Below are 27,817 nucleotides of genomic sequence, written 5' to 3' on the forward strand. Positions count from 1 at the left end.
GAGAAAAGAGGGAATAAACATGAAAGATCAATGTAAAAAAAAAAACCCATCTAGAACAGAGGCTTTTCTGCATTAAAAAAAAAAAAAAAAAGCTACTGCTGATCTAAGCAGCATTGAAACAGAGAGAAAGGAGCAGTGTACAAGCCAGCAACGTCTTCATACCTGCTCACAGGCTTTGTTGTCCTTCTCTGGCTCTGGAGCCTTTTCCAGCTCAGCAATCTTCAGCTCCAGCGTGGAACACTTCTGCTCAGCGGTCTGTTTTTCCTGCACCTCTGTCTCCAGCCGTTGCTCCAAGGTCTGTAATTGTTTCTGGAGCTCGTCGGTCCTCTGCTCCAGCAGCGCGTTGTTCTCTTCGGCTTTTTGCTTCTCCTGCGATTCTGTCTCCAGCTGACGCTCCAAACATCCGACTCTGAACATGAGCTGGGGCGAGTCGGTGCACACGCTGAGGAGAGGCGGTGGTAATGCGGATAGAGTTCAGAGACAAAGCATAGATGTTAGTTCCTCCTGTAGTCAGACAGTTCAGAGAGCAAATTTGTTCAATAATATGTGGGTTTTATACACATAAGATTCGTACGGATTCTTCATCATGTAATTCCAGGACATTTCAAGCACTATTTCTTGTTTTCAAGGACTATACAAGAGGTGTCCATCCACCCATTTCTGTACCGCTTGCCCTACACAGGGTTGCAGGGAGCCTGGAAGGGGACTCAGGGCACGAGGCACCCCTGGACAGGGTGCCAAGTCATTACAAGGCACAATCACACACTATGGACAATTTGGAAATGCCAATCAGCCTACAACACATGTCTTTGGAATGGGGGAGGAAGCCGGAGTACCTGGAGAAAACCCCCGAAGCACGGGGAGAATTAGAGGCATGGCGGATGAAGACCTCTGCTCTAGGATCCCAAGCATGACAAAAAAAACACTTGCTAAAAACTCATCTTCTGAGTCATGAACTTCGACAGAAACAGAATCAAATCCATCTCAGGAGCCACAGTGTCAGGAAACACAAAACGTAAACCATCCTCAAGCAGTCTCACCCTTCTGCAGAGCTGCGCATAGTAATGTGACTCTGGTTCATCTCCAGGTCTATAGAAGTGTCCTCAGAGGGAGAGTAAAAACACGGTGTCGTGTCAAATTCCTCCATTTCTGCAAGCACACACACACACACACACACACACACACACACACACACCCCTCAAATTAAACTGCAATGGTAAGAAACTGTATATAAAAGAGTGAAATCAGATAGAGCTTCCACCTTCACTCTCCTCCGTCACAGTAAGATCAGCTTTGCTCTTTTTGAAAAAGGGCTCAGCAAAGCTCATATCAGCAGATCCATAATCGCCTGCCAGTAACGGAGCTGATCTAAAGAGCTTTCCACCCCAGGTCACTCTTCTCTTGGGAATCTTTAATTACACAGCAACATGTGCAAGCTGTGAAATTACTACTGAATCATAAATAAATAAATTAAGAGAAGAATTTTTTTTATTTAAAAAAAAAAGACTACCTTTTGGACAGGGACCACATTTGATGCAGTTACCAAAAGCTTTGTTAGGTTCCTTATTCTATCTGCTTGCTCTCTCTGGAGCTGATCCTTCTCTTGGAGGAGCTGGGACAGTGTCTCCTTCTCAGTCACAGTTGTTTGGGTGACTGAAGAAACCTAAAGATGAAAGAGCAAAAATAAATAATAATAATAATAATAATAATAATAATAATAATAATAATAATGTCACCCATTATTATAGTTCAACAGTTTCACTGGACACACGCATTTGTTAGACTGGGACACAAAATATCTTCCCCTCGAATTTACCTCTTGAAGACGTCGTTTGAGATCCACAATCTCATTGCGGTATCTTCTCAAAAGAGCACCGTCGTCCGAGACCTCCGTGACATGAGGATCGTTCTTCATGCGCTTCGCCGCACTGGCAAACTGTTCGACAAGACATGTTTAACCAACAAAAGGTCTGACAGCTCTAAGACATTCTACAGGGATTAGCAGCGAGTGTCTTCTCGCCTCCCCACCTGTAAAGTGCTCACGGTTTCGTCCACAGTCGCTGGTGTGATGGTGCAGATGATGACGGTTTTGGCGTTGCCACCCAGAGAATTCTGGAGGATCCGGGTTAGTTTGCTGTCTCTGTAATTTGTGAAACCCCTGTGACATGAAGTGAAAGCAGACTTGCGATTAGTATTTAAGTTGAAGACATGCTGTCGTGACATGTAACTTCTCCTTTACTTGCTAAACGCTACATGAACAAGCATCAGGTGTAGCATTCCTTTCCTTTAATTCTAACAGTAGCAGTTATTCAGGATGATTCAATTCAATTTTATGAATTTATACGGCACTTTTAACAATAAACATTGCTTGCATCTGAATATACATACTATTAGAGATCGACCGATAATCGGTTTTCCTGATACTTAAGCATTTTTGCATAATCCGATATCGGTTTTGTAATAACTGCTCCACCGATAAATGGCGCCATCTTGTGGGCGTTTTGAGAATTGTGTGCAGTACCACCGTTGCAGCACTACATTGTGAGAACTGTTTTTATGTGCTTTATTTGTCATTTTTATTTATTTATTTATAATACCTCATTGAAGCTTTAATTTATTTATTTCTTTTAAAGTTCAGCATGTTTATTTTGAGTCCTGGAATGAACACAGGACAGTCTTTATGATTGAATAAATCTGCATCCAGATGGCTACCACTACCAGAGTGAGTTTCTAGCCATTTTTTCTTTTTAAAAATCTGGTCTCTTTCACACGTCACTTAAGATTTTTTTTTAACTAAAAGATACCGCACCCTATATAAACATAAAAGTAAGGCACAAATGGTCTTGGAGAGTCTTTGCTTTTGTATGTGATATCAGCAATTACTCACAAACAACTTTGATACAACAAAAAAATCTTTACATTTAATACGTCAAATTACATTTGACGGTTTTTCCTTGTAGTTGGTTCCACGTATTAAGAAATTGTTGCTACTTGTAGAAATTAAAGGCATCCATTTTGTGATTGACAGAAATAGTTCAAGTAATATTTCAACATTTGCTCCATTTTTTTCGACGTCTGGACGAATTTGGTCAAATAAACAGGATAAAAGCATTTTTTTTTTTTTTTTTTTTAAAGCCAATCACATTCAAATAGGCTTTTAGTCCAAAGGCAACACCAATTTGAAAAAATTGATGTTCAGTGTATAACCAGGTATTTAATTAGTATCGCGTGTTTGTGATTCATACTTGTGGCTCTCATCAGACAGTTTCTTGATGACTTGTCCCAAGGTGAAGAGACTGCGATTGATATTGCATCCCTCTTTGAAACGGGTCCCTGAATTAAAACGAGCAGCAAAAGACCAGCATTTAAGTAATAATAGTACTAGACTGAACACATTAATAATTACTCACACTAACAAGACCTCAGCTTACCCTCGGCTCCAGTCTGACTCGCTCGTTCAGCCCCAGCGAGATCCACCAAGTTCTAGTGAAGGGTGGGGGGGATTAAAGAGAATTAAAATAGAGGCAAATCCTTGTTGGATAGCAAGAAATGACAAACATGTGTTTCCAGATAATCAAGACTATATGAAATTAGGAAAAGGGAGAAGCTTTGAAATCAGCGCACCAAATGGGACACTATGATGGCGCCGTCGGCATTTTCACCAGACGCTGGGTCACTTCTCTCTCTGCTCTCCAAGATCTGAAAACAAACATAGGTAAGCTTACTTCAAGCAAGACAAAAAAAAAAAAAAAAAAAAAAAAAAAATTAACAATCCACGTTCAACAGATGGCTCACCATGCGGAAAATGGCGTGAGAGCGACTGCTCCTCTCGTTCATTTTTGTCTTCCCACAATGTCGGTTTTCTACGAGAAGAAAATGAATAAAATGATTGCAAGGATGGACCAGAAGAGCGACAAAATTCAGTCTGATAATATACCACAGAGCTATTGAACTCTTCAGGTCCATAAGTATTTGGACAGTGACAGTTTGCGTCATTTGGCCTCTGTTCACCATCACAGTGGATTTGAAACGAGTGTAGACTTTTTACAACCTTTTTACAAGTTACAACCTTTTTTTTAAAAAAAACAAAAAACAAAAACAAACCAAAAAGAAAAAAAAGAAAAAAAAAAACACATCCCTCCATTTTCACAGGCTCAAAAGTAATTGGACAAACCAACAATTCTAAGTATTCTTTTTAATACTTGGCTGCAAATCCTTTGTCTGAAGCCTGGAACCAATGGACATCACCACATGCAGAGTTTCCTCCCTTGATCTGCTTTGTGAGGCTTTTACTACAGCTGCCTTCAGTTGCTGCTTGTGTATGAGACTTTATGCCTTCATATTTGATTTCAGTAAGTGAAAAGAATGCTCAACTGGGGTGAAGTCATCAGACATTAAACAACATTCAATTTCAAGCTCTGGGGTTGCTATCGTGGTACGTCTTGGGTTGTTATGTATCTGTACCGTGAAGTGCAGTCTTATCGGTTTCGCAGCATTTGACTGAATCTGAGCAGAACATATAGCTCCATACACGTCAAAATTCACCCTGCTACTTCTATCAGCAGTCACATCAATAAACACCAGTGACCCAGCTCCACTGACAGCCATAAATGCCCATGCCATAACACTGCCTCCACATGTTTGACAGATGATGTGGTATGACATGGATCATGAGGCGCATCTACAGGGCAAGCAAGGCAGGCAATTGCCTGGGGCCCCGCATACAGAGAGAGCCCCTGAGGTTTGATCATTTAAATAATCAAAGTTTCATATTAAAATAATACGCAGCAACCCCCTTAAAGTGGGCCCGATCTCGTTCGAGGACTTGTTTATACTCCTTCGCCCTCGAGTCGTGCGAGCTTTAATTCCTCGATATAAATCTGAAAAATGAGCTGATCTGGCAGCCAGAAGCACAAGGGGAAAACAGGAGATGGAGGAGAAGAGGAAACAGGTACCGTAGTAAATGATGGCGATAGTGAAGGATAATTAAAGACAAACAAATCCGCAAATCTAGTTGTCCGATTTCAGTTTTATGTGACCTTGTTATAAGATGAATTACCGGTAATAGTTATCCAGGGTTAGCATGGTTTGAGTGTTAGCAGTTCTTAATGTGGGCTGAAATGCAGTGGGTGCCAGGAATGATGCGCACAACACCGGCAGCACCGCTTGGCAAGTACCGGTGCCGTGTCTCTTTCTCCTATGAATCAATATTTTACATTAGTCTCTCCCAGGGGTGTAACCTGGCCTGGGAATTTGGGGCTGTACCCCTGAAGCTTTTTCTTTATCCCTGAATAATTCTCACTTGGAGCCGTGTCGTCACTACACGACTGAATGTCAGTAAAAGACGACGGCGTTGTAGCTTTGTATCTCCAGAGAACAGAGGCGAGACCAATCAGACAGGGTTTACAGGAAAATACGTGGAAATAATCATGTCTTATTGGCTGACAGCTCTCAATTCTGCCTAACTCTAGCTCACACAGTGAGCATGAGGGGAAATGGATAGTCGCAGATTTTTTTTAAACCAGTAAAGGGGTTGAAACTGAAACGAGTACGAAGTTACATGAACATGATACGAGCAGAGAATAAGGACAGCTGATGTACTCTGCGTGCCACTGTAGCAGCTAAACCCATACAATGATAGCTTAGTTGTGCTGCCCTCTTGGTTAGTGACACCAAACTAACCTAGTCTCTTATTAAACAGCCAGAAATACAACTTTTTGGCCAATTTTCAAATTTTTAAGCAATTAGCCCTCACATGCAAAGGGTATTTTTATATATTATATATATTTTATATATATATATATATATATATATATATATATATATATATATATATATATGTAAAAAAAAAAGGGGTGTTTGGGGGGGGGGGGTTTAGTTTTGAGACAAGGTTCAGCAATTGTAGGGAAGCCTCTTTGTTTATTTGGTTTTCTATGTTCTTACAGTTGATTTCAATGAAAAAAAGAAATCTTCAAAACACGCGTCTACTGCGAATCCTCCACAGATGTAAAGGGTCACAACAATATCTCTGGGTAACTTGAAGATATAATGACGAATCTGTCAGAAGGGCCACACGCATTTAATTTGCCTGGGCCCCTCACATGATACAGGTTCAACTCTGACCATGAGCCCTTCCTTTTCTCCTCCTCATTCTGCTATAAGGTCATCTTGGTTACATTTCTCCAAAGAATCCTGCTCCAGAACTGGTCAGGCTTTTTTTTTTTTTTTTTTTTAAATAAAAGATGTTGGACAAAGTCTAATCCGGCCTTTTTGTACTCGAGTGTTATCAGTGGTTTGCATATTGAGGTAAACCCTCTGTATTTACAATCATGAAGGTGTCTCTTAACTGTAGACTTTGACAATGATACGCCTTCCTCCTCGAGTGTTCTTGACTTGGCTAGAAGTTGTAAAGGGGTTTTTCAACACGGAAAGCATCATGTGATCACTCCATCTACTTTAGTGATCTTTTACCTTTTTCCAGGCTTTTTAGTGTTGCTGAGCTCGCCAGTGCATTGCTTCTTCAGAAGAATTTACCTACATGTTCCTGCTATCTCTCTGAGAGGTCTGTAAGGATGCTCCTTGTTCTGTAATGACGGCCTCCTTCACTTGCATCAAGGCCTCTTCTGAACCCACATTGAGAGTTCCCATGAAAGGCAATCAAATGCAAATTCAATGCTTGGAATCAACTCCAGACTTTTTACCTCCTTAATCGGTCATGAAATAACAAGGAAACAGGCCACTGAAACGGCTTATCAGTCAGTTGTCCAATTACTTTTGAACCTGTGAACATGAACAGACTATGTATTTATATGTTTAAGAAAAATAGTGGGAAGCGATATTAAAAAACGGTCACTGTCCAAATACTTATGGATCCGACCGCGTGCATGTATATTTTTAAATATAAAACAGAATACAATTTCTATTGTAAATTACACTACGGTGGACGTTCCACATAAATGTATTTCATGGGTGTTTCATAAAATGAAATGTAAATCAACATAAAATGCTGTTGTACGTTGCAGTTAATAAAAAATAAATAAATAAAAATCAAAAGTGTATGTATGTATGTATATATATTATATATATATATATATATATATATATATATTAAATCGTTGGCAAATTGCTGATGTATAAAACATAAAAAACAGGGGCATAAAACACCTCAGGACGTGCTGTAATTAGAAATAAACCATCTTCGAGTAGATTAGAGTAACTCTGCTTCGCACCAGGCCGTATCACACCACCCCACTGTGGATTACTGAGCTAAAGCAGCATGCGCTGTTCCGTTTGATTCCTTACTTAGGTTGATAAAACAAATAAACCACTTTACTTTCTCCTTTCCGGATCCAGGCCAGCGCTTGTTCCGGATACCTCACCAGCTCTTCCGTCAAATCAGCCACGTAGACGTTTTTCTACCAGTGTGATAAACATTCACCATCAGATGCTGCACATTCAAAAACGCAGACGAATAATAAACAAATAAATAAATAAATAAAAATAACACTTACGTAGTTGCCTTCGCGGATTTCCAGCGGTTTTCTCTTCCAGCTGTCGCACAGGAGGTCTGTGACCGTTTCGTTGTAAATTTCCATGTAGCTCACACGCAGAAGAAACTCTTTATTTGGACACTGGGAAGATCGACAACATGACATGGTGGTGATTTAAATCTACTTCGCTGAAAAGGCTCAGATCGGTTATGTTATGCAAAATCAGTCGTGTGTTGCGAGACAAAAATCGTACGTTTTTGATGGTATGAAACACGTCGGCCATGGCGAGAGGGATCACGCCAGGGTTGTGCTCACTGCCCATCATTGTAAAAGTCTTTCCAGAGGAAGTCTGTCCATATGCAAATATAGTTCCTGAACAGTAAAGGGTACATCAGTCAAACTACATGCTCAATATACAACGTATATATACACACTACATACTCCATGGCTTAGCGGTCAGAATTACCATTGTATCCTTCTACAGTGGACACCACCAGGGGTTTGGCGATTTCGTTATACAGCTGATTGGTGGATTCTTCTGCATTAAAAACCCTGTCTGCAGATCGAAATAAATAAATAAGTCACACAAGATATCCACTGTAACGTTTATGATTTCAACCTTACGCTCGTTACTTACCAAAGTTGAAACTTTTGGTCATGTTGCCGTCATCGTCAATCTGATGTATCGCCTGTTTATCGGTCTTCCAGTACAACGGTAACGGCTCTGCGTTATCCGCCTCCTCGCTAGGATTTAAAACAGCAGCACTTTATATTATGACTCGGTGATGAGCGACAAGAGCTGAAAATGTATCGAATGTTAGGAACATTACTATGGAAGTCCCAAAATGCCATGAGCTTTAATTATTTTTATTATTATTATTATTATTATTATTATTATTATTATTATTAGCCGTTATCTTGATCTCACAACTTCTTTTTCATGTGATGTAGAAATTCACGAGCACGGATGAGTGCATCTGTATTTATTTTACATTTACGGCACTTATCCAGAGTGACTTGCATTTCTCTTATTTATCTGCCTGAGCAGTTGAGGATTAAGGGCCTTGTTCAAGGGCCCAGCGGAGGCAACTTGGCGGGGATGGGATTTTAACCACCAAGCTACCGCTACCACCATTTTAATCCCGAGACAAGACGAAACAGACGTACGTTTGTCAAGGCTAGACACTTTCCAAATCATCGTCCATCACTTGGAGAAGGCGAACGGGTAATTTGAAACTCCTTCATGGACAGTACAGTAATCCTGAATGGGTCGTCAGTTACATCGCGGGAATCTCCAGAGACAGGATGTAATACTGCAGAATCACGACAAACCACCAAATATGTGACAGTGTGCCACTGCGATGTAAAGTTAGTATGCTACTGCAATATGATCTCAGATCTAGTGACGGGCGATATCTTCTCGTTTGCGATACACCGGTAGAAATTCTCCCCACAGTAAGAATGGGTCTTCCCGTGATAATAACGATAAAGCCTAGTCGATAATGTATTTGTGTGCGATGGTGTGCGACCCATTCTCAGCTCACGTGCAGAGCGAAAACGAGTACGGCGGAAGGCGGACGTGAAACTGAGGAGTTCATCACTAAACGAGGAGCTACTGCACCTCTACAATCTGGATCTGGTTTGCTTTCAGAAAATCAGTTTTACTTTTAGATCAGTGTTTGTGTTTCTGAGGCTCTCAAGATCACAACCATCACGTGTAGATAAAAACAGTGGTGAACGGTTCTATATTTATATCGTCACGGATATCGTTATCGCAATAAACACCAGAAAATATCGTGATATAGTTTCAAGTCCATATCGCCCAGCCCTAGTGATACCTCTGGCCATCACAAGAATAATTTATTCTTTTTTTTCTTTTCTAAAAGAGCTTTTGTTATCTCGAGATGGAAAAAAAAAACACGTTGTGATCATGAGATACGAGAAACATAACACTTCCATATAGTACGATTTATTTCACTTCAGTCAACTGCACTTATTTTTATTTTTAAACAGTCTCACATTATTCCCTCTCAGCCATCCAGGTGGTCTCGGATCAGTGACTCGGCACGTTTTGTGAAGACAACCTGTGAACTCCGACACCTCAACCTTATAAGCAAAGCGTACTCGGTACGGTTCTTCCACTTACTGTGAATAAACACTCGGTCAATCAGGGCACAGGAAATCTACAGTGCACTCACACAACTTGATCTGTGCACATTATGTTGCAGACTTATTACTGAAATGCTTTCATTATGGGGTATAGAGCGATGTGAAAAACACTAAAAAGCATTTTCGCATAATGATGTGAAAATCTGAATGCACTGAAGAAAAGGCTGTGGGGTGGACAGGGGGGATTGGGGTGATCAGGAACATGACAGACTCATACAGACTAATACACACATTGTGGCACTAGCAGTGATGCTGGGGAGTTTAAGTAAGTAGGCAGTAGTAAGAAACACACTTCCTGGACCTTACTACTGTATTATAAAGCAGTGTAGGAAAGTATGAGAGCCACAAATAAGTCAAGGGCATAAAAACAGGAGCTGGTTTCCATGCTTTAGCAACACAATCATCATGTAAAATTAAATTAAAGCATTTTACACCAGCTGATCCATGTGACTCCAGTGTGATTCATTTTAAAAGCACTTTATATGTGAAAAACAGGTCTACCCAACATTACTTATTAACATACCGCTACTGGAGAAAGACAATAAAGATAATAACACGACTAGCATCTAAAACTAGCATAATAACTGTGCATTAGTAAACAGCCAAGAACACCATGAGGACTAATACACACTGAACCCACTTAATTACCTGCTAAAAACTACTCCGTATCGCACCGGAAGTGTTTCTCTTACCGTTTTATAAAGGGTCGAACCCTAACGCAAACTTTAACAGCAGACTCGTCGGTCATTTTCGCCTCATAACCGTCCGGCGCTTTCACCGAAATCAACTAAACGCCCGAGTTAACCGACTGCACTGCAGAGCGCTGTAGACTGAAAGAAATTTAAATTTTGAAACGAATTTTGATTGGGCGACGTCACGGGCCTCCGTCCAATCACAAGGCAGCCACAATGACGTGTGCACCAAGGGCGAGAGATTAAACCTTAAATAAAGTCTCGTTTCTCGACCATTAAAGTGTCACAATGAGATTTATTTATTTCTTAAAACATTAAATAAAACAATGAAACACTTTTGTACGGAAAACCCAAAGAGGCCATGCGTTATTATAATATATATCTATTTTTTCTTTCTCGTTTTCTCGTGACGTCATTTTTCTGTGTACTGGACACAACAGTTTGTTTCTGGGTCAGTCCATCTCCAGCTCAAGTGGTCTAACACAGGGGTTCCCAAACTTTTCCAGGGCAAGGCCCCCCAAATGGCATTAACATTTGACCGAGGCCCCCCTTTTGCAAGATGTCTTTAAAACACATTAAAAATACAGACTTCTGAATATATCCCCCCCCTTTTTTTTTATTAATAATTACATCTTACACCTTTACATTACATTACATTACATTAGGAATTGTGTGTGTGTGTGTGTGTGTGTGTGTGTGTGGTTGTCTGACAGTGAGAATTTATTTCTCACACCAAATTGTTGAGGCCCCCGGGCGCCCCCTGGCGGCCCTCACTTTGAAAACCACTGCGCTAGCTTTTTTTAAGAATTCTCCTGCTCATTCTCATTGGTCCTTTCCACCAGAAGTGAACAACCAATCAGATCGCGTTTCTGAATTGCGTAGCCCATAGGACCTAGTTGAACGCATGTCTTTGATGACCAGTCCTCAATCCTACGTATTTCGTAGTAGCCCGCGTAAAGAAAGTTCGAGAATATTTACCACGTGACCTTTTGCAACGTCTACAACTCCGAGGGCCGACCAGACACAAAGTGAATTAGTTTTGACGAGTGTGGAGAAGGTGAGTTGTGTGTTTTTTTTTAAATTTAATATAACATAAACATTCAATTTAATCTAATTTAACATAAACATTTAACCTAAACGGAAAGCTGAATGTATCGTATGATATTTTACAGCTTATGAAAATATTTCACGATGAAAGTCGAGGTGTCCACAGCTGTGAACTTTATTACCACGTTACTGAGAAGAACAGGACTTCTGTCTGAAGAACAACTCCAACACTTCAGCCATTCTCTGGAAAAGGCTTTAGGAGGTGACATTTAGTCTTTGTTCAATCCTGGTTTATTTTTCACTTTCACTGAAATGGACTAGTTACATCCTGGTTCAAGGATGAGTCTCAGATGAACAATGTACTGTACACTGTACAGTGATTTCCCTTGCTATGAAATCAAAGGGAAAAGCTGATCAGTATGACACTAAATTAAAGTATAATTAGTCTTTATTAGTCACATGTACATTACAGCACAGTGAAATCATTTTTTCTTCACATATCCCCTGCGATGTTAGGAGGTTGGGATCAGAGAGGGTTAAGGGTTTTGCTCAAGGGCCCAACAGTGGCAGCTTGGCAGTGCTGGGGCTTGAAGCCCCGAACTGAAACCCTGATCAGTAACCCAGAGCCTGGCAGTGCTGGGGCTTGAACCCCCGACCTTACGATCAGTAACCCGGAGCCTGGCAATGCTTGGGTTTGAACCCCCGAACCGAACCCCTGGGCAGTAACTCCGAGCCACCACAGACATTTAATTTACATCATCCAGCATTAGGCATACGTGTCTAATGTGTGGCTTAAAAATGTTAGGAAAATCGGGGCAGTATAAACCTGTCGCATACTAAAAAAATGTAAATAATTCTTTGGTTGTGAGTTGAGGTGGGCCTAATGTGAAATGCTCACTGATGGCTGATTTAGTGCCAAGTTCTGGCAGTGTCAACATTTAAAAAAAAATATTTTTTTTTAAGTTAAATTCTCATATGCAAACGATGCTCATCTATAACCCACCAAGAGAAAAATCGTGGGATAGGTTGCATATCTGTCATTAGAGGATGTTCATTATATAATCTGACATGAAGAGCATACAGTATATTGTTGCACAGTTTGTTATAGAATTTGGCAAAGATTTTGGGATCGTCATACAGTGGACAAATCTTAAAATACTGCTGAAATCGAACCGTGCAAAACAGGCTTTAGAGTTTTAAGTCCCTGTGAAGTGCCTTGAAAGACGCAGCGTTATTCGACGTGTTGACGTAATAGCCAGTGAAACAGGAAGTTAGGGTGGGACATATCAAGTGGCTCCTCCCCCTTTTAAAATAGCCAATAGTGTTTAGATTACCTCACAGCCCGGGCTAAAGCACACTGTGTGATTTTTAATAGTCCTTTGCGACTGTTGCTTGTCAGACTGAAAGTTTTTTTTTTCTTTGATTTTAGAGCATTATGAGGACCACTGGTTTCCTGACGCACCGTTTAGAGGTTCGGGATATCGCTGTATCCGGATCAATCACAAGATGGACCCGCTAGTAGGGAAGGCCGCTTACACCATCGGCCTCAGCAGGAAGCAGCTTTTATCCCTCTTACCCTGCCAGCTTACGATGTGGGTCGACCCCTACGAAGTGTCCTATCGTATAGGGGAGGACGGGTCCATTGGTGTACTGTATGTGTCCACACCACCCCTGGAGACTCATCTGAACTCTGTGGACAGCTGCAAAGACAAACTGAGACTGGGTCACTCGAGGACTGTGATTTCCAGCTAATGACTCTTTTGTTTTATACTTTTCTTTTTTTTTTTAATGATTTTTGTAAATTGGATATATTTGGATTCAATAATGATTTTAATGCCTTTATAATTTTGTAATTTTTTTATACATTTCAATTAAAGATGATGCTTCAGTTTTTTTTCATAGTGTTACATACTATGCAAATGAAATATAAAATATACTACATATACAGTAAGTACACACTTTAGGTGTAACTGTAGCCCATTCGTTGCTATACACAATTTCTAACCCCTCTTTACCACATTCATCAGTGGGAACGGTCCATCATAGGACCACAGTGAGCCATGAGAGAACATGGTATCTTTGGTTTGAACCCACCCATTGTTCAAGTGATCAAAAATATCCTGACAGGTGATTGACAGGTGTGTCTTGTTGCCCAGGTGTGCCCTGTTAGATTGATTCTTTAAACAATTAATAACTCTGAATGTCTACTCTTAGTTCGAGACCTCGGTTTCAGCTGTGAAGACTGTATTTGTTGTTTAAAAAGGATAAACCGACATGAAGACATTTAAACACCGACTCCTATTTTCATTGTCATCACAATTCTTTGCTTCCTTAAATTAATTAAACATAACTGACTGTGATAAGCCTTAGTAAGCTTGACTGTGGTGTAAAACCTCAGGTTCCCCAGTTGTGTGTTTTGTTACTGGTTTGAAATAGTCAGTTATTCATTTATTCAGAGTGTAACCGTGTTTGTATTAATTATATGAAAATTCATATTACTAAACAGCAGTGTTATTTTGACTCAAAGATGTACATAATTGCGGATAATAATGTATTTTCTCAATATTTAATAAACATGCAGTACAGTAAAAATAGTTTATTCCTAATTAGTTGAGAAATTATGAAAAATAATCTTCGTTTCAAAGTACCGTGATTAATATTTAATGCATTATTTTATAACATTCACACGCCCTAATTCAGCCGAGCATTCTGATTGGTTCTTCCCTTTTAATGAAATGAGAGTGACCAGGATACGCTAGCTCAGGGGTTCCCAAACCTTTCCAGGGCAAGGCCCCCCAAATGGCATTAACATTTAACTGAGGCCCCCCTTTTGCAAGATGTCTTTAAAACACATTAAAAGTACAGACTTTATATACTTTATATACTATATACTTATAGTACTTTTATAAGTACTGAATCTATCCCCCTTTTTTTTTTATAATTACATCTTTACATTACATTAGGAATTGATTGTGTGTGTGTGTGTGTGTGTGTGTGTGTGTGTGGTTGTCTGAGAGTGAGAATTTATTTTTCACACCAAATTGTTGAGGCCCCCACTTGCGCCCCCTGGCGGCCCCCACTTTGAAAACCACTGGTCTAACAATTGCAAAGATGGTTGCTTGGACCGTTTTTAATTTCCCTCTTTATTTGAGTGATTAACTCTATGTATTGGCATTGCAAAAGCAACATTTTTAAAATGTTATTTTATTTAAATTTTATAAAAAGTTTTACAGAAACATCAATATCTTGGCTCAGGATGGGCCATATAACTGCTTGGAACAAAAACTGATCTCTAGAGAACATATATAAACATTTTGCACATTCTTGCTCCTCAGACTTAAAACTTAAGTCCAAATGTAATGCTCAGGATTGCTCACAGTTCCACCTTTAGGGCCAATTTATAATGGGAAGGGTTCAAGTCTTACTCTTTTTAGGGGGTGCCCAGGTATTGCATATAGTGTGCATGCAGAACATTTCAGGTTTGAGACTTATTTTTTGTATTCATTTTTTTTTTTTTTAATTCCCCTCAGTTTCTGGTTGAATATCTCTGGTGAGAGACCAGATACGAACCTGAAATTTTCACAGAAATAATTCCTCTATAGTAGCATTCTGCTGGAAAAAATTTAGCTTGAGATTCCACTGGTTACAGAGTTAGGGCTAGTAGAAATCTGGAGAAAAGCCTACTTTATTCATGCATTTTGAGAAATGAACAGATGTAATATAAGCATAACAAATCATTCAAATGATCAGTATTTTACAGTAATTATGTTTGAGTGTTTATGATATAATAGCTTATCCTTGTCAATGAGGTCTAAAATATTACTACATTTGATATTGTGACAACAGTGAAGCATGATCGATCACAGGGTTCTCCAACTCTGCAGAGTTTAGCTCCAACCTCCAAACTCACCTGCCTGTAGCTTTCTAGTAATCCTGAAGACCTTGGTTAGCTTGTTCAGGTGTGTTTGATTAGGATGGACGGAGGTAAACTCTGCAGGACAGTGGACCTTGAGGGTTCAGATTTGAAGAACCCTGATCGATCATGTTGGTATGTGTGAATAAATTTTATCCAAATCTGGAATCACAAATGAACAGCACCGTAAACAGAGCTGTGGTGGTGTTTCTCCTGTGATAAAAGCAGTAAAGTGTCTACAGCTCAGAAGTCACTTACTATTTTTATCACAGATAAAACACCACCACAGCTCTGTTTATGACACTGTTCATTTGTAAAACACCTAACTGAACAGGGTAATTCCACATTTGTGGATAAAATCTATTCACACATACCAACTGTACACCTGTACCAACATGATACAGGTAACTAATACAGGACTAACAATACTAATACATATAAGAAACTAATACAATGTAAGGGTGCAGTGAAAGTGTGTAATTCTTTAAAGGCCTACATGTTTTTCAGTTATTAATGTTTGAATTAAACCATTTCATTCTAGTGACCAGTCAGATAGGTTAATATCTATAAGGACTCAATGTTAAACAAGACTTTGATGATGGTGGATTTCCACTACTGTTCTAAAATAAACATGGACCCTTGGGTGCCCCCCAGTCCTCAGTTTGAAAAACACTGGCCTAAACAAATTTTTTTTTCTTTTTAAATTTGTACTGAAGGTCTTTTGAATAGGCCAAGTGTTTTGGAGGGTATTTACACCTTCTATTTTTCTAAAAACAGCCTTACAACTATTGTCTACAGCAGTGGACACTATCCCTGGTGGTTCACTAAATAAAAGTATCTAAGGTGTAAATATGAAATTGTTATTTTCGGTGTATTTTTGGTGCAAATTGTTATTTTAAAATGTTATTACTAATAGTATGGTTAACCTTATTATTGTGTTATTACATTAGCATGCCATAGTATATTTACGCATCAATATAAATATATTTGAATGAAATATATCCACAAAATCAGCACGTTTCTGTCAAAATATTTATTTGAATAAATGTGATACCTATTGCATAATTCAAAAATGGTTATTCATTATAATATTGTTTGCACAATCAACATTCATTCACAGCTTTGTACACAAAAGGATGGTCTAAGTGGGCTGAAATAAGCTTATCTGGGCATGATGACTCAGCAAACCATAATAAAACTCTATGAAAAGCACAAGCATTTCCTGTATAATTAGTCATCAGCTGTTCTTTTTTTTTTTTTTTTTTTTAATTTTATTATTCCTCATTATCCAAAACCTCATCCATGATATTTTTCTGCTGGATTTAGAAAAGCCCTACTATACCCTTAGATATCTGTGTCGTGAACTATTACAAGAGATGAAATGAATTCACTAAGATTGATATCTTCATGTCCTTCTCAGCTTTGACGCAATATGTAAATTAGGATAGTCATAATAAACACGGAAAATACAGCAATGCAATGACAATCCATACATTCAATAAAAGTTACTCCTTTTACCCCTTAAACTCCTAACTGTGGTACCTTTGAATGAGGAAATCGAGCTAGATAAACACGCGCTGTTATTGGAAAATGATCAATCAACTTCAGGGATGCGTTATCTCCGCTTCGTATCGGGCCACATCGCACCATATAACAGCACATCCTGAAGTGTGCTTTTTTTAAGAATTCTCCTGCTCACTCTCATTGGTCCTTTCCACCAGAAGTGAACAACCAATCAGATCGCGTTTCTGAATTGCGTAGCCCATAGGACCTAGTTGAACGCATGTCTTTGATGACCAGTCCTCAATCCTACGTATGTCGTAGTCTCCCGCGTAAAGTGCAATTGAAATGTTCGAGAATATTTACCACGTGACCTTTTGCAACGTCTACAACTCCGAGGGCCGACCAGACACAAAGTGAATTAGTTTTGACGAGTGTGGAGAAGGTGAGTTGTGTGTTTTTTTTTTAATTTAATATAACATAAACATTCAATTTAATCTAATTTAACATAAACGTTTAACCTAAACGGAAAGCTGAATGTATCGTATGATATTTTACAGCTTATGAAAATATTTCACGATGAAAGTCGAGGTGTCCACAGCTGTGAACTTTATTACCACGTTACTGAGAAGAACAGGACTTCTGTCTGAAGAACAACTCCAACACTTCAGCCATTCTCTGGAAAAGGCTTTAGGAGGTGACATTTAGTCTTTGTTCAATCCACTTAACTGGTTTATTTTTCACTTTCACTGAAATGGACTAGTTACATCCTGGTTCAAGGATGAGTCTCAGATGAACAATGTACTGTACACTGTACAGTGATTTCCCTTGCTATGAAATCAAAGGGAAAAGCTGATCAGTATGACACTAAATTAAAGTATAATTAGTCTTTATTAGTCACATGTACATTACAGCACAGTGAAATCATTTTTTCTTCACATATCCCCTGCGATGTTAGGAGGTTGGGATCAGAGAGGGTTAAGGGTTTTGCTCAAGGGCCCAACAGTGGCAGCTTGGCAGTGCTGGGGCTTGAACCCCCGAACTGAAACCCTGATCAGTAACCCGGAGCCTGGCAGTGCTGGGGCTTGAACCCCCGAACCGAACCCCTGGGCAGTAACTCCGAGCCACCACAGACATTTAATTTACATCATCCAGCATTAGGCATACGTGTCTAATGTGTGGCTTAAAAATGTTAGGAAAATCGGGGCAGTATAAACCTGTCGCATACTAAAAAAATGTAAATAATTCTTTGGTTGTGAGTTGAGGTGGGCCTAATGTGAAATGCTCACTGATGGCTGATTTAGTGCCAAGTTCTGGCAGTGTCAACATTTAAAAAAAAATATTTTTTTTAAGTTAAATTCTCATATGTAAACGATGCTCATCTATAACCCACCAAGAGAAAAATCGTGGGATAGGTTGCATATCTGTCATTAGAGGATGTTCATTATATAATCTGACATGAAGAGCATACAGTATATTGTTGCACAGTTTGTTATAGAATTTGGCAAAGATTTTGGGATCGTCATACAGTGGACAAATCTTAAAATACTGCTGAAATCGAACCGTGCAAAACAGGCTTTAGAGTTTTAAGTCCCTGTGAAGTGCCTTGAAAGACGCAGCGTTATTCGACGTGTTGACGTAATAGCCAGTGAAACAGGAAGTTAGGGTGGGACATATCAAGTGGCTCCTCCCCCTTTTAAAATAGCCAATAGTGTTTAGATTACCTCACAGCCCGGGCTAAAGCACACTGTGTGATTTTTAATAGTCCTTTGCGACTGTTGCTTGTCAGACTGTACGAACACGATCCCCGCTGTAAGCCATGTCACACTGTAGGATTTCGGTTGTCATTAATGTCGGACTGTACGACAGTCAAGATGCGAAAAACGGACGCACTCACGTGAGAAGACTCGTACGGAGGAGGAGAAGCCACACTACAAGACTGTGCCTCAAATCTTCCGACACTGACAGAATTTAATCGGAGGAAAAAATTTTATCACAGCGGCCGTTAATTGTCTGTCAGGGAACGTGTCAAACTAGCGATCAGTGCCTACAGATTTTGGCCTAGGATTATAGGAATCTTTTAGGATTCTCAAAAATTTGTCTCAGACGACCAAATTGTGGCCAAAATCGTACCGTGTGAACCCGGATTAATACGTACTTGAGAGTTAGTACTATGGATGCGAGCCTGAGCAATAACGACGTGTTGGATTCACTTGTGCAGGATTCAAGCGGTTTCCTTCTTAACCAGTGTACACTTGGAAAATGAATAAAAGGCGGGTGTTTGAACAGCCAAAGACACAGCTCAACAACGGCAACTTCGGCACGGTGTTTACAACGTTGGGGGCGGGGCACTTCAGATTCTTGACAGCATTTGTTTGGACAGAGAAGCCGAAGTGCAGGGCGATGTCATCAAAATTGTTGATTCGTATTGGTGGTAGAGAGACTGTACATTTTAAATGCATACATCTTCTAAATGCCAATTTTGTCATTGTTTTGGAGCACATTAGCTCATAGATAACCTTAAGCCCAACATATTCATACTAACAGCCACAAAACTTCAATTTTGATTTCATGCGGGCTTCATCTCAGGAGCGCTAGTATGACCCCAAAAATGCTGCCTTTCTTGAGAGCCTCCTCCCAAGTGAATGGTAGTAATGATATTTTAACAGCAAATCTATTCTTAAAACAATATGCAAGTTGCACAGAGTTTTTAAAAGTTGTTTTTTTCTTTGATTTTAGAGCATTATGAGGACCACTGGTTTCCTGACGCACCGTTTAGAGGTTCGGGATATCGCTGTATCCGGATCAATCACAAGATGGACCCGCTACTAGGGAAGGCCGCTTACACCATCGGCCTCAGCAGGAAGCAGCTTTTATCCCTCTTACCCTGCCAGCTTACGATGTGGGTCGACCCCTATGAAGTGTCCTATCGTATAGGGGAGGACGGGTCCATTGGTGTACTGTATGTGTCCACACCACCCCCGGAGACTCATCTGAACTCTGTGGACAGCTGCAAAGACAAACTGAGACTGGGTCACTCGAGGACTGTGATTTCCAGCTAATGACTCTTTTGTTTTATACTTTTCTTCTTTTTTTTTAATGATTTTTGTAAATTGGATATATTTGGATTCAATAATGATTTTAATGCCTTTACAATTTTGTAATTTTTTTATACATTTCAATTAAAGATGATGCTTCAGTTTTTTTTCATAGTGTTACATATTATGCAAATGAAATATACAATATACTACATATACAGTAAGTACACACTTTAGGTGTAACTGTAGCCCATTCGTTGCTATACACAATTTCTAACCCCTCTTTACCACATTCATCAGTGGGAACGGTCCATCATAGGACCACAGTGAGCCATGAGAGAACATGGTATCTTTGGTTTGAACCCACTCTTTGTTCAAGTGATCAAAAATATCCTGACAGGTGATTGACAGGTGTGTCTTGTTGCCCAGGTGTGCCCTGTTAGATTGATTCTTTAAACAATTAATAACTCTGAATGTCTACTCTTAGTTCGAGACCTCGGTTTCAGCTGTGAAGACTGTATTTGTTGTTTAAAAAGGATAAACCGACATGAAGACATTTAAACACCGACTCCTATTTTCATTGTCATCACAATTCTTTGCTTCCTTAAATTAATTCAACATAACTGACTGTGATAAGCCTTAGTAAGCTTGACTGTGGTGTAAAACCTCAGGTTCCCCAGTTGTGTGTTTTGTTACTGGTTTGAAATAGTCAGTTATTCATTTATTCAGAGTGTAACCGTGTTTGTATTAATTATATGAAAATTCATATTACTAAACAGCAGTGTTATTTTGACTCAAAGATGTACATAATTGCGGATAATAATGTATTTTCTCAATATTTAATAAACATGCAGTACAGTAAAAATAGTTTATTCCTAATTAGTTGAGAAATTATGAAAAATAATCTTCGTTTCAAAGTATCGTGATTAATATTTAATGCATTATTTTATAACATACACACGCCCTAATTCAGCCGAGCATTCTGATTGGTTCTTCCCTTTTAATGAAATGAGAGTGACCAGGATACGCTAGCTCAGGGGTTCCCAAACTTTTCCAGGGCAAGGCCCCCCAAATGGCATTAACATTTAACTGAGGCCCCCCTTTTGCAAGATGTCTTTAAAACACATTAAAAGTACAGACTTTATATACTTTATATACTATATACTATATACTTATAGTACTTTTATAAGTACTGAATCTATCCCCCTTTTTTTTTATATAATTACATCTTTACATTACATTAGGAATTGATTGTGTGTGTGTGTGTGTGTGTGTGTGTGTGGTTGTCTGAGAGTGAGAATTTATTTTTCACACCAAACTGTTGAGGCCCCCACGTGCGCCCCCTGGCGGCCCCCACTTTGAAATCCACTGGTCTAACAATTGCAAAGATGGTTGCTTGGACCGTTTTTAATTTCCCTCTTTATTTGAGTGATTAACTCTATGTATTGGCATTGCAAAAGCAACATTTTTAAAATGTTATTTTATTTAATTTTTATAAAAGGTTTTACGGAAACATCAATATCTTGGCTCAGGATGGGCCATATAACTGCTTGGAACAAAAACTGATCTCTAGAGAACATATATAAACATTTTGCACATTCTTGCTCCTCAGACTTAAAACTTAAGTCCAAATGTAATGCTCAGGATTGCTCACAGTTCCACCTTTAGGGCCAATTTATAATGGGAAGGGTTCAAGTCTTACTTTTTTTAGGGGGTGCCCAGGTAAGTATAGCGTGCATGCAGAACATTTCAGGTTTGAGACTTATTTTTTGTATTCATTTTTTTTTTTTTTTTAATTCCCCTCAGTTTCTGGTTGAATATCTCAGGTGAGGGACCAGATACGAACCTGAAATTTTCACAGAAATAATTCCACTATAGTAGCATTCTGCTGTAAAAAATTTAGCTTGAGATTCCACTGGTTACAGAGTTAGGGCTAGTAGAAATCTGGAGAAAAGCCTACTTTATTCATGCATTTTGAGAAATGAACAGATGTAATATAAGCATAACAAATCATTAAAATGATCAGTATTTTACAGTAATTATGTTTGAGTGTTTATGATATAATAGCTTATCCTTGTCAATGAGGTCTAAAATATTACTACATTTGATATTGTGACAACAGTGAAGCATGATCGATCACAGGGTTCTCCAACTCTGCAGAGTTTAGCTCCAACCTCCAAACTCACCTGCCTGTAGCTTTCTAGTAATCCTGAAGACCTTGGTTAGCTTGTTCAGGTGTGTTTGATTAGGATGGATGGAGGTAAACTCTGCAGGACAGTGGACCTTGAGGGTTCAGATTTGAAGAACCCTGATCTATCATGTTGGTATGTGTGAATAAATTTTATCCAAATCTGGAATTACAAACGAACAGCGCCATAAACAGAGCTGTGGTGGTGTTTCTCCTGTGATAAAAGCAGTAAAGTGTCTACAGCTCAGAAGTCACTTACTATTTTTATCACAGATAAAACACCACCACAGCTCTGTTTATGACACTGTTCATTTGTAAAACACCTAACTGAACAGGGTAATTCCACATTTGTGGATAAAATCTATTCACACATACCAACTGTACACCTGTACCAACATGATACAGGTAACTAATACAGGACTAACGATACTAATACATATAAGAAACTAATACAATGTAAGGGTGCAGTGAAAGTGTGTAATTCTTTAAAGGCCTACATGTTTTTCAGTTATTAATGTTTGAATTAAACCATTTCATTCTAGTGACCAGTCAGATAGGTTAATATCTATAAGGACTCAATGTTAAACAAGACTTTGATGATGGTGGATTTCCACTACTGTTCTAAAATAAACATGGACCCTTGGGTGCCCCCCAGTCCTCAGTTTGAAAAACACTGGCCTAAACAATTTTTTTTTTTTTAAATTTGTACTGAAGGTCTTTTGAATAGGCCAAGTGTTTTAGAGGGTATTTACACCTTCTATTTTTCTAAAAACAGCCTTACAACTATTGTCTACAGCAGTGGACACTATGCCCGGTGGTTCACTAAATAAAAGTATCTAAGGTGTAAATATGAAATTGTTATTTTCGGTGTATTTTTGGTGCAAATTGTTATTTTAAAATGTTATTACTAATAGTATGGTTAACCTTATTATTGTGTTATTACATTAGCATGCCATAGTATATTTACGCATCAATATAAATATATTTGAATGAAATATATCCACAAAATCAGCACGTTTCTGTCAAAATATTTATTTGAATAAATGTGATACCTATTGCATAATTCAAAAATGGTTATTCATTATAATATTGTTTGCACAATCAACATTCATTCACAGCTTTGTACACAAAAGGATGGTCTAAGTGGGCTGAAATAAGCTTATCTGGGCATGATGACTCAGCAAACCATAATAAAACTCTATGAAAAGCACAAGCATTTCCTGTATAATTAGTCATCAGCTGTTCTTTTTTTTTTTTTTTTTTTTAATTTTATTATTCCTCATTATCCAAAACCTCATCCATGATATTTTTCTGCTGGATTTAGAAAAGCCCTACTATACCCTTAGATATCTGTGTCGTGAACTATTACAAGAGATGAAATGAATTCACTAAGATTGATATCTTCATGTCCTTCTCAGCTTTGACGCAATATGTAAATTAGGATAGTCATAATAAACACGGAAAATACAGCAATGCAATGACAATCCATACATTCAATAAAAGTTACTCCTTTTACCCCTTAAACTCCTAACTGTGGTACCTTTGAATGAGGAAATCGAGCTAGATAAACACGCGCTGTTATTGGAAAATGATCAATCAACTTCAGGGATGCGTTATCTCCGCTTCGTATCGGGCCACATCGCACCATATAACAGCACATCCTGAAGTGTGCTTTTTTTAAGAATTCTCCTGCTCACTCTCATTGGTCCTTTCCACCAGAAGTGAACAACCAATCAGATCGCGTTTCTGAATTGCGTAGCCCATAGGACCTAGTTGAACGCATGTCTTTGATGACCAGTCCTCAATCCTACGTATGTCGTAGTCTCCCGCGTAAAGTGCGATTGAAATGTTCGAGAATATTTACCACCTGACCTTTCGCAACGTCTACAACTCCGAGGGCCGACCAGACACAAAGTGAATTAGTTTTGACGAGTGTGGAGAAGGTGAGTTGTGTGTTTTTTTTTAAATTTAATATAACATAAACATTCAATTTAATCTAATTTAACATAAACGTTTAACCTAAACGGAAAGCTGAATGTATCGTATGATATTTTACAGCTTATGAAAATATTTCACGATGAAAGTCGAGGTGTCCACAGCTGTGAACTTTATTACCACGTTACTGAGAAGAACAGGACTTCTGTCTGAAGAACAACTCCAACACTTCAGCCATTCTCTGGAAAAGGCTTTAGGAGGTGACATTTAGTCTTTGTTCAATCCACTTAACTGGTTTATTTTTCACTTTCACTGAAATGGACTAGTTACATCCTGGTTCAAGGATGAGTCTCAGATGAACAATGTACTGTACACTGTACAGTGATTTCCCTTGCTATGAAATCAAAGGGAAAAGCTGATCAGTATGACACTAAATTAAAGTATAATTAGTCTTTATTAGTCACATGTACATTACAGCACAGTGAAATCATTTTTTCTTCACATATCCCCTGCGATGTTAGGAGGTTGGGATCAGAGAGGGTTAAGGGTTTTGCTCAAGGGCCCAACAGTGGCAGCTTGGCAGTGCTGGGGTTGAACCCCCGAACTGAAACCCTGATCAGTAACCCGGAGCCTGGCAGTGCTGGGGCTTGAACCCCCGACCTTACGATCAGTAACCCGGAGCCTGGCAATGCTTGGGTTTGAACCCCCGAACCGAACCCCTGGGCAGTAACTCCGAGCCACCACAGACATTTAATTTACATCATCCAGCATTAGGCATACGTGTCTAATGTGTGGCTTAAAAATGTTAGGAAAATCGGGGCAGTATAAACCTGTCGCATACTAAAAAAATGTAAATAATTCTTTGGTTGTGAGTTGAGGTGGGCCTAATGTGAAATGCTCACTGATGGCTGATTTAGTGCCAAGTTCTGGCAGTGTCAACATTTAAAAAAAAATATTTTTTTTTAAGTTAAATTCTCATATGCAAACGATGCTCATCTATAACCCACCAAGAGAAAAATCGTGGGATAGGTTGCATATCTGTCATTAGAGGATGTTCATTATATAATCTGACATGAAGAGCATACAGTATATTGTTGCACAGTTTGTTATAGAATTTGGCAAAGATTTTGGGATCGTCATACAGTGGACAAATCTTAAAATACTGCTGAAATCGAACCGTGCAAAACAGGCTTTAGAGTTTTAAGTCCCTGTGAAGTGCCTTGAAAGACGCAGCGTTATTCGACGTGTTGACGTAATAGCCAGTGAAACAGGAAGTTAGGGTGGGACATATCAAGTGGCTCCTCCCCCTTTTAAAATAGCCAATAGTGTTTAGATTACCTCACAGCCCGGGCTAAAGCACACTGTGTGATTTTTAATAGTCCTTTGCGACTGTTGCTTGTCAGACTGTACGAACACGATCCCCGCTGTAAGCCATGTCACACTGTAGGATTTCGGTTGTCATTAATGTCGGACTGTACGACAGTCAAGATACGAAAAACGGACGCACTCACGTGAGAAGACTCGTACGGAGGAGGAGAAGCCACACTACAAGACTGTGCCTCAAATCTTCCGACACTGACAGAATTTAATCGGAGGAAAAAATTTTATCACAGCGGCCGTTAATTGTCTGTCAGGGAACGCGTCAAACTAGCGATCAGTGCCTACAGATTTTGGCCTAGGATTATAGGAATCTTTTAGGATTCTCAAAAATTTGTCTCAGACGACCAAATCGTGGCCAAAATCGTACCGTGTGAACCCGGATTAATACGTACTTGAGAGTTAGTACTATGGATGCGAGCCTGAGCAATAACGACGTGTTGGATTCACTTGTGCAGGATTCAAGCGGTTTCCTTCTTAACCAGTGTACACTTGGAAAATGAATAAAAGGCGGGTGTTTGAACAGCCAAAGACACAGCTCAACAACGGCAACTTCGGCACGGTGTTTATAACGTTGGGGGCGGGGCACTTCAGATTCTTGACAGCATTTGTTTGGACAGAGAAGCCGAAGTGCAGGGCGATGTCATCAAAATTGTTGATTCGTATTGGTGGTAGAGAGACTGTACATTTTAAATGCATACATCTTCTAAATGCCAATTTTGTCATTGTTTTGGAGCACATTAGCTCATAGATAACCTTAAGCCCAACATATTCATACTAACAGCCACAAAACTTCAATTTTGATTTCATGCGGGCTTCATCTCAGGAGCGCTAGTATGACCCCAAAAATGCTGCCTTTCTTGAGAGCCTCCTCCCAAGTGAATGGTAGTAATGATATTTTAACAGCAAATCTATTCTTAAAACAATATGCAAGTTGCACAGAGTTTTTAAAAGTTGTTTTTTTCTTTGATTTTAGAGCATTATGAGGACCACTGGTTTCCTGACGCACCATTTAGAGGTTCGGGATATCGCTGTATCCGGATCAATCACAAGATGGACCCGCTACTAGGGAAGGCCGCTTACACCATCGGCCTCAGCAGGAAGCAGCTTTTATCTCTCTTACCCTGCCAGCTTACGATGTGGGTCGACCCCTACGAAGTGTCCTATCGTATAGGGGAGGACGGGTCCATTGGTGTACTGTATGTGTCCACACCACCCCCGGAGACTCATCTGAACTCTGTGGACAGCTGCAAAGACAAACTGAGACTGGGTCACTCGAGGACTGTGATTTCCAGCTAATGACTCTTTTGTTTTATACTTCTTCTTTTTTTTTTTTAATGATTTTTGTAAATTGGATATATTTGGATTCAATAATGATTTTAATGCCTTTACAATTTTGTAATTTTTTTATACATTTCAATTAAAGATGATGCTTCAGTTTTTTTTCATAGTGTTACATATTATGCAAATGAAATATAAAATATACTACATATACAGTAAGTACACACTTTAGGTGTAACTGTAGCCCATTCGTTGCTATACACAATTTCTAACCCCTCTTTACCACATTCATCAGTGGGAACGGTCCATCATAGGACCACAGTGAGCCATGAGAGAACATGGTATCTTTGGTTTGAACCCACCCATTGTTCAAGTGATCAAAAATATCCTGACAGGTGATTGACAGGTGTGTCTTGTTGCCCAGGTGTGCCCTGTTAGATTGATTCTTTAAACAATTAATAACTCTGAATGTCTACTCTTAGTTCGAGACCTCGGTTTCAGCTGTGAAGACTGTATTTGTTGTTTAAAAAGGATAAACCGACATGAAGACATTTAAACACCGACTCCTATTTTCATTGTCATCACAATTCTTTGCTTCCTTAAATTAATTAAACATAACTGACTGTGATAAGCCTTAGTAAGCTTGACTGTGGTGTAAAACCTCAGGTTCCCCAGTTGTGTGTTTTGTTACTGGTTTGAAATAGTCAGTTATTCATTTATTCAGAGTGTAACCGTGTTTGTATTAATTATATGAAAATTCATATTACTAAACAGCAGTGTTATTTTGACTCAAAGATGTACATAATTGCGGATAATAATGTATTTTCTCAATATTTAATAAACATGCAGTACAGTAAAAATAGTTTATTCCTAATTAGTTGAGAAATTATGAAAAATAATCTTCGTTTCAAAGTATCGTGATTAATATTTAATGCATTATTTTATAACATACACACGCCCTAATTCAGCCGAGCATTCTGATTGGTTCTTCCCTTTTAATGAAATGAGAGTGACCAGGATACGCTAGCTCAGGGGTTCCCAAACTTTTCCAGGGCAAGGCCCCCCAAATGGCATTAACATTTAACTGAGGCCCCCCTTTTGCAAGATGTCTTTAAAACACATTAAAAGTACAGACTTTATATACTTTATATACTATATACTATATACTTATAGTACTTTAATAAGTA

General features: G+C 39.0%; 4 protein-coding genes across 7 annotated transcripts in view; 3 read left to right on the plus strand and 1 right to left on the minus strand.

The window, feature by feature from the left end:
* The window catches only part of cenpe (centromere protein E), a 35,418-nt gene extending 24,969 nt beyond the window's left edge, over positions 1-10,449 (minus strand). For all 4 annotated transcript variants that reach the window (XM_053615542.1, XM_053615544.1, XM_053615543.1 and 1 more), the window contains exons 1-16: positions 10,352-10,449; positions 8,128-8,234; positions 7,957-8,046; positions 7,744-7,862; positions 7,512-7,631; positions 7,334-7,415; positions 3,796-3,863; positions 3,625-3,699; positions 3,432-3,483; positions 3,246-3,333; positions 2,029-2,158; positions 1,817-1,936; positions 1,511-1,663; positions 1,262-1,409; positions 1,041-1,149; positions 163-442 (exon numbers count right to left, since the gene is read on the minus strand). In XM_053615542.1, the coding sequence (XP_053471517.1) occupies positions 163-442; positions 1,041-1,149; positions 1,262-1,409; positions 1,511-1,663; positions 1,817-1,936; positions 2,029-2,158; positions 3,246-3,333; positions 3,432-3,483; positions 3,625-3,699; positions 3,796-3,863; positions 7,334-7,415; positions 7,512-7,631; positions 7,744-7,862; positions 7,957-8,046; positions 8,128-8,234; positions 10,352-10,407 (1,797 nt within the window). In that variant the 5' untranslated portion in view covers positions 10,408-10,449. The remainder of the gene's footprint in view (positions 1-162; positions 443-1,040; positions 1,150-1,261; positions 1,410-1,510; positions 1,664-1,816; positions 1,937-2,028; positions 2,159-3,245; positions 3,334-3,431; positions 3,484-3,624; positions 3,700-3,795; positions 3,864-7,333; positions 7,416-7,511; positions 7,632-7,743; positions 7,863-7,956; positions 8,047-8,127; positions 8,235-10,351) is intronic.
* Positions 10,450-11,048: 599 nt separating this feature from the next.
* On the plus strand, positions 11,049-15,424 carry LOC128601998 (protein BTG1-like). The gene is made up of 3 exons (XM_053615489.1): positions 11,049-11,408; positions 11,524-11,660; positions 12,828-15,424. The coding sequence occupies exons 2-3, from the start codon at positions 11,543-11,545 to the stop codon at positions 13,148-13,150; spliced, it is 441 nt and encodes a 146-aa protein (XP_053471464.1). The 5' UTR covers positions 11,049-11,408; positions 11,524-11,542; the 3' UTR covers positions 13,151-15,424.
* Positions 15,425-16,155: 731 nt separating this feature from the next.
* On the plus strand, positions 16,156-20,054 carry LOC128601996 (protein BTG1-like). Its single transcript, XM_053615488.1, has 3 exons — positions 16,156-17,256; positions 17,372-17,508; positions 19,551-20,054. Exons 2-3 carry the CDS (start codon positions 17,391-17,393, stop codon positions 19,871-19,873), a joined length of 441 nt encoding a protein of 146 aa, XP_053471463.1. The 5' UTR covers positions 16,156-17,256; positions 17,372-17,390; the 3' UTR covers positions 19,874-20,054.
* A 138-nt stretch (positions 20,055-20,192) lies between these two features.
* Positions 20,193-26,787, plus strand: LOC128601999 (protein BTG1-like). The gene is made up of 3 exons (XM_053615490.1): positions 20,193-23,980; positions 24,096-24,232; positions 26,326-26,787. Exons 2-3 carry the CDS (start codon positions 24,115-24,117, stop codon positions 26,646-26,648), a joined length of 441 nt encoding a protein of 146 aa, XP_053471465.1. The 5' UTR covers positions 20,193-23,980; positions 24,096-24,114; the 3' UTR covers positions 26,649-26,787.
* The last annotated feature ends 1,030 nt before the right edge of the window (positions 26,788-27,817 follow it).

The sequence above is a fragment of the Ictalurus furcatus genome, chromosome 26, assembly GCF_023375685.1.
Source record: "Ictalurus furcatus strain D&B chromosome 26, Billie_1.0, whole genome shotgun sequence".
Classification (NCBI taxonomy): domain Eukaryota; kingdom Metazoa; phylum Chordata; class Actinopteri; order Siluriformes; family Ictaluridae; genus Ictalurus; species Ictalurus furcatus.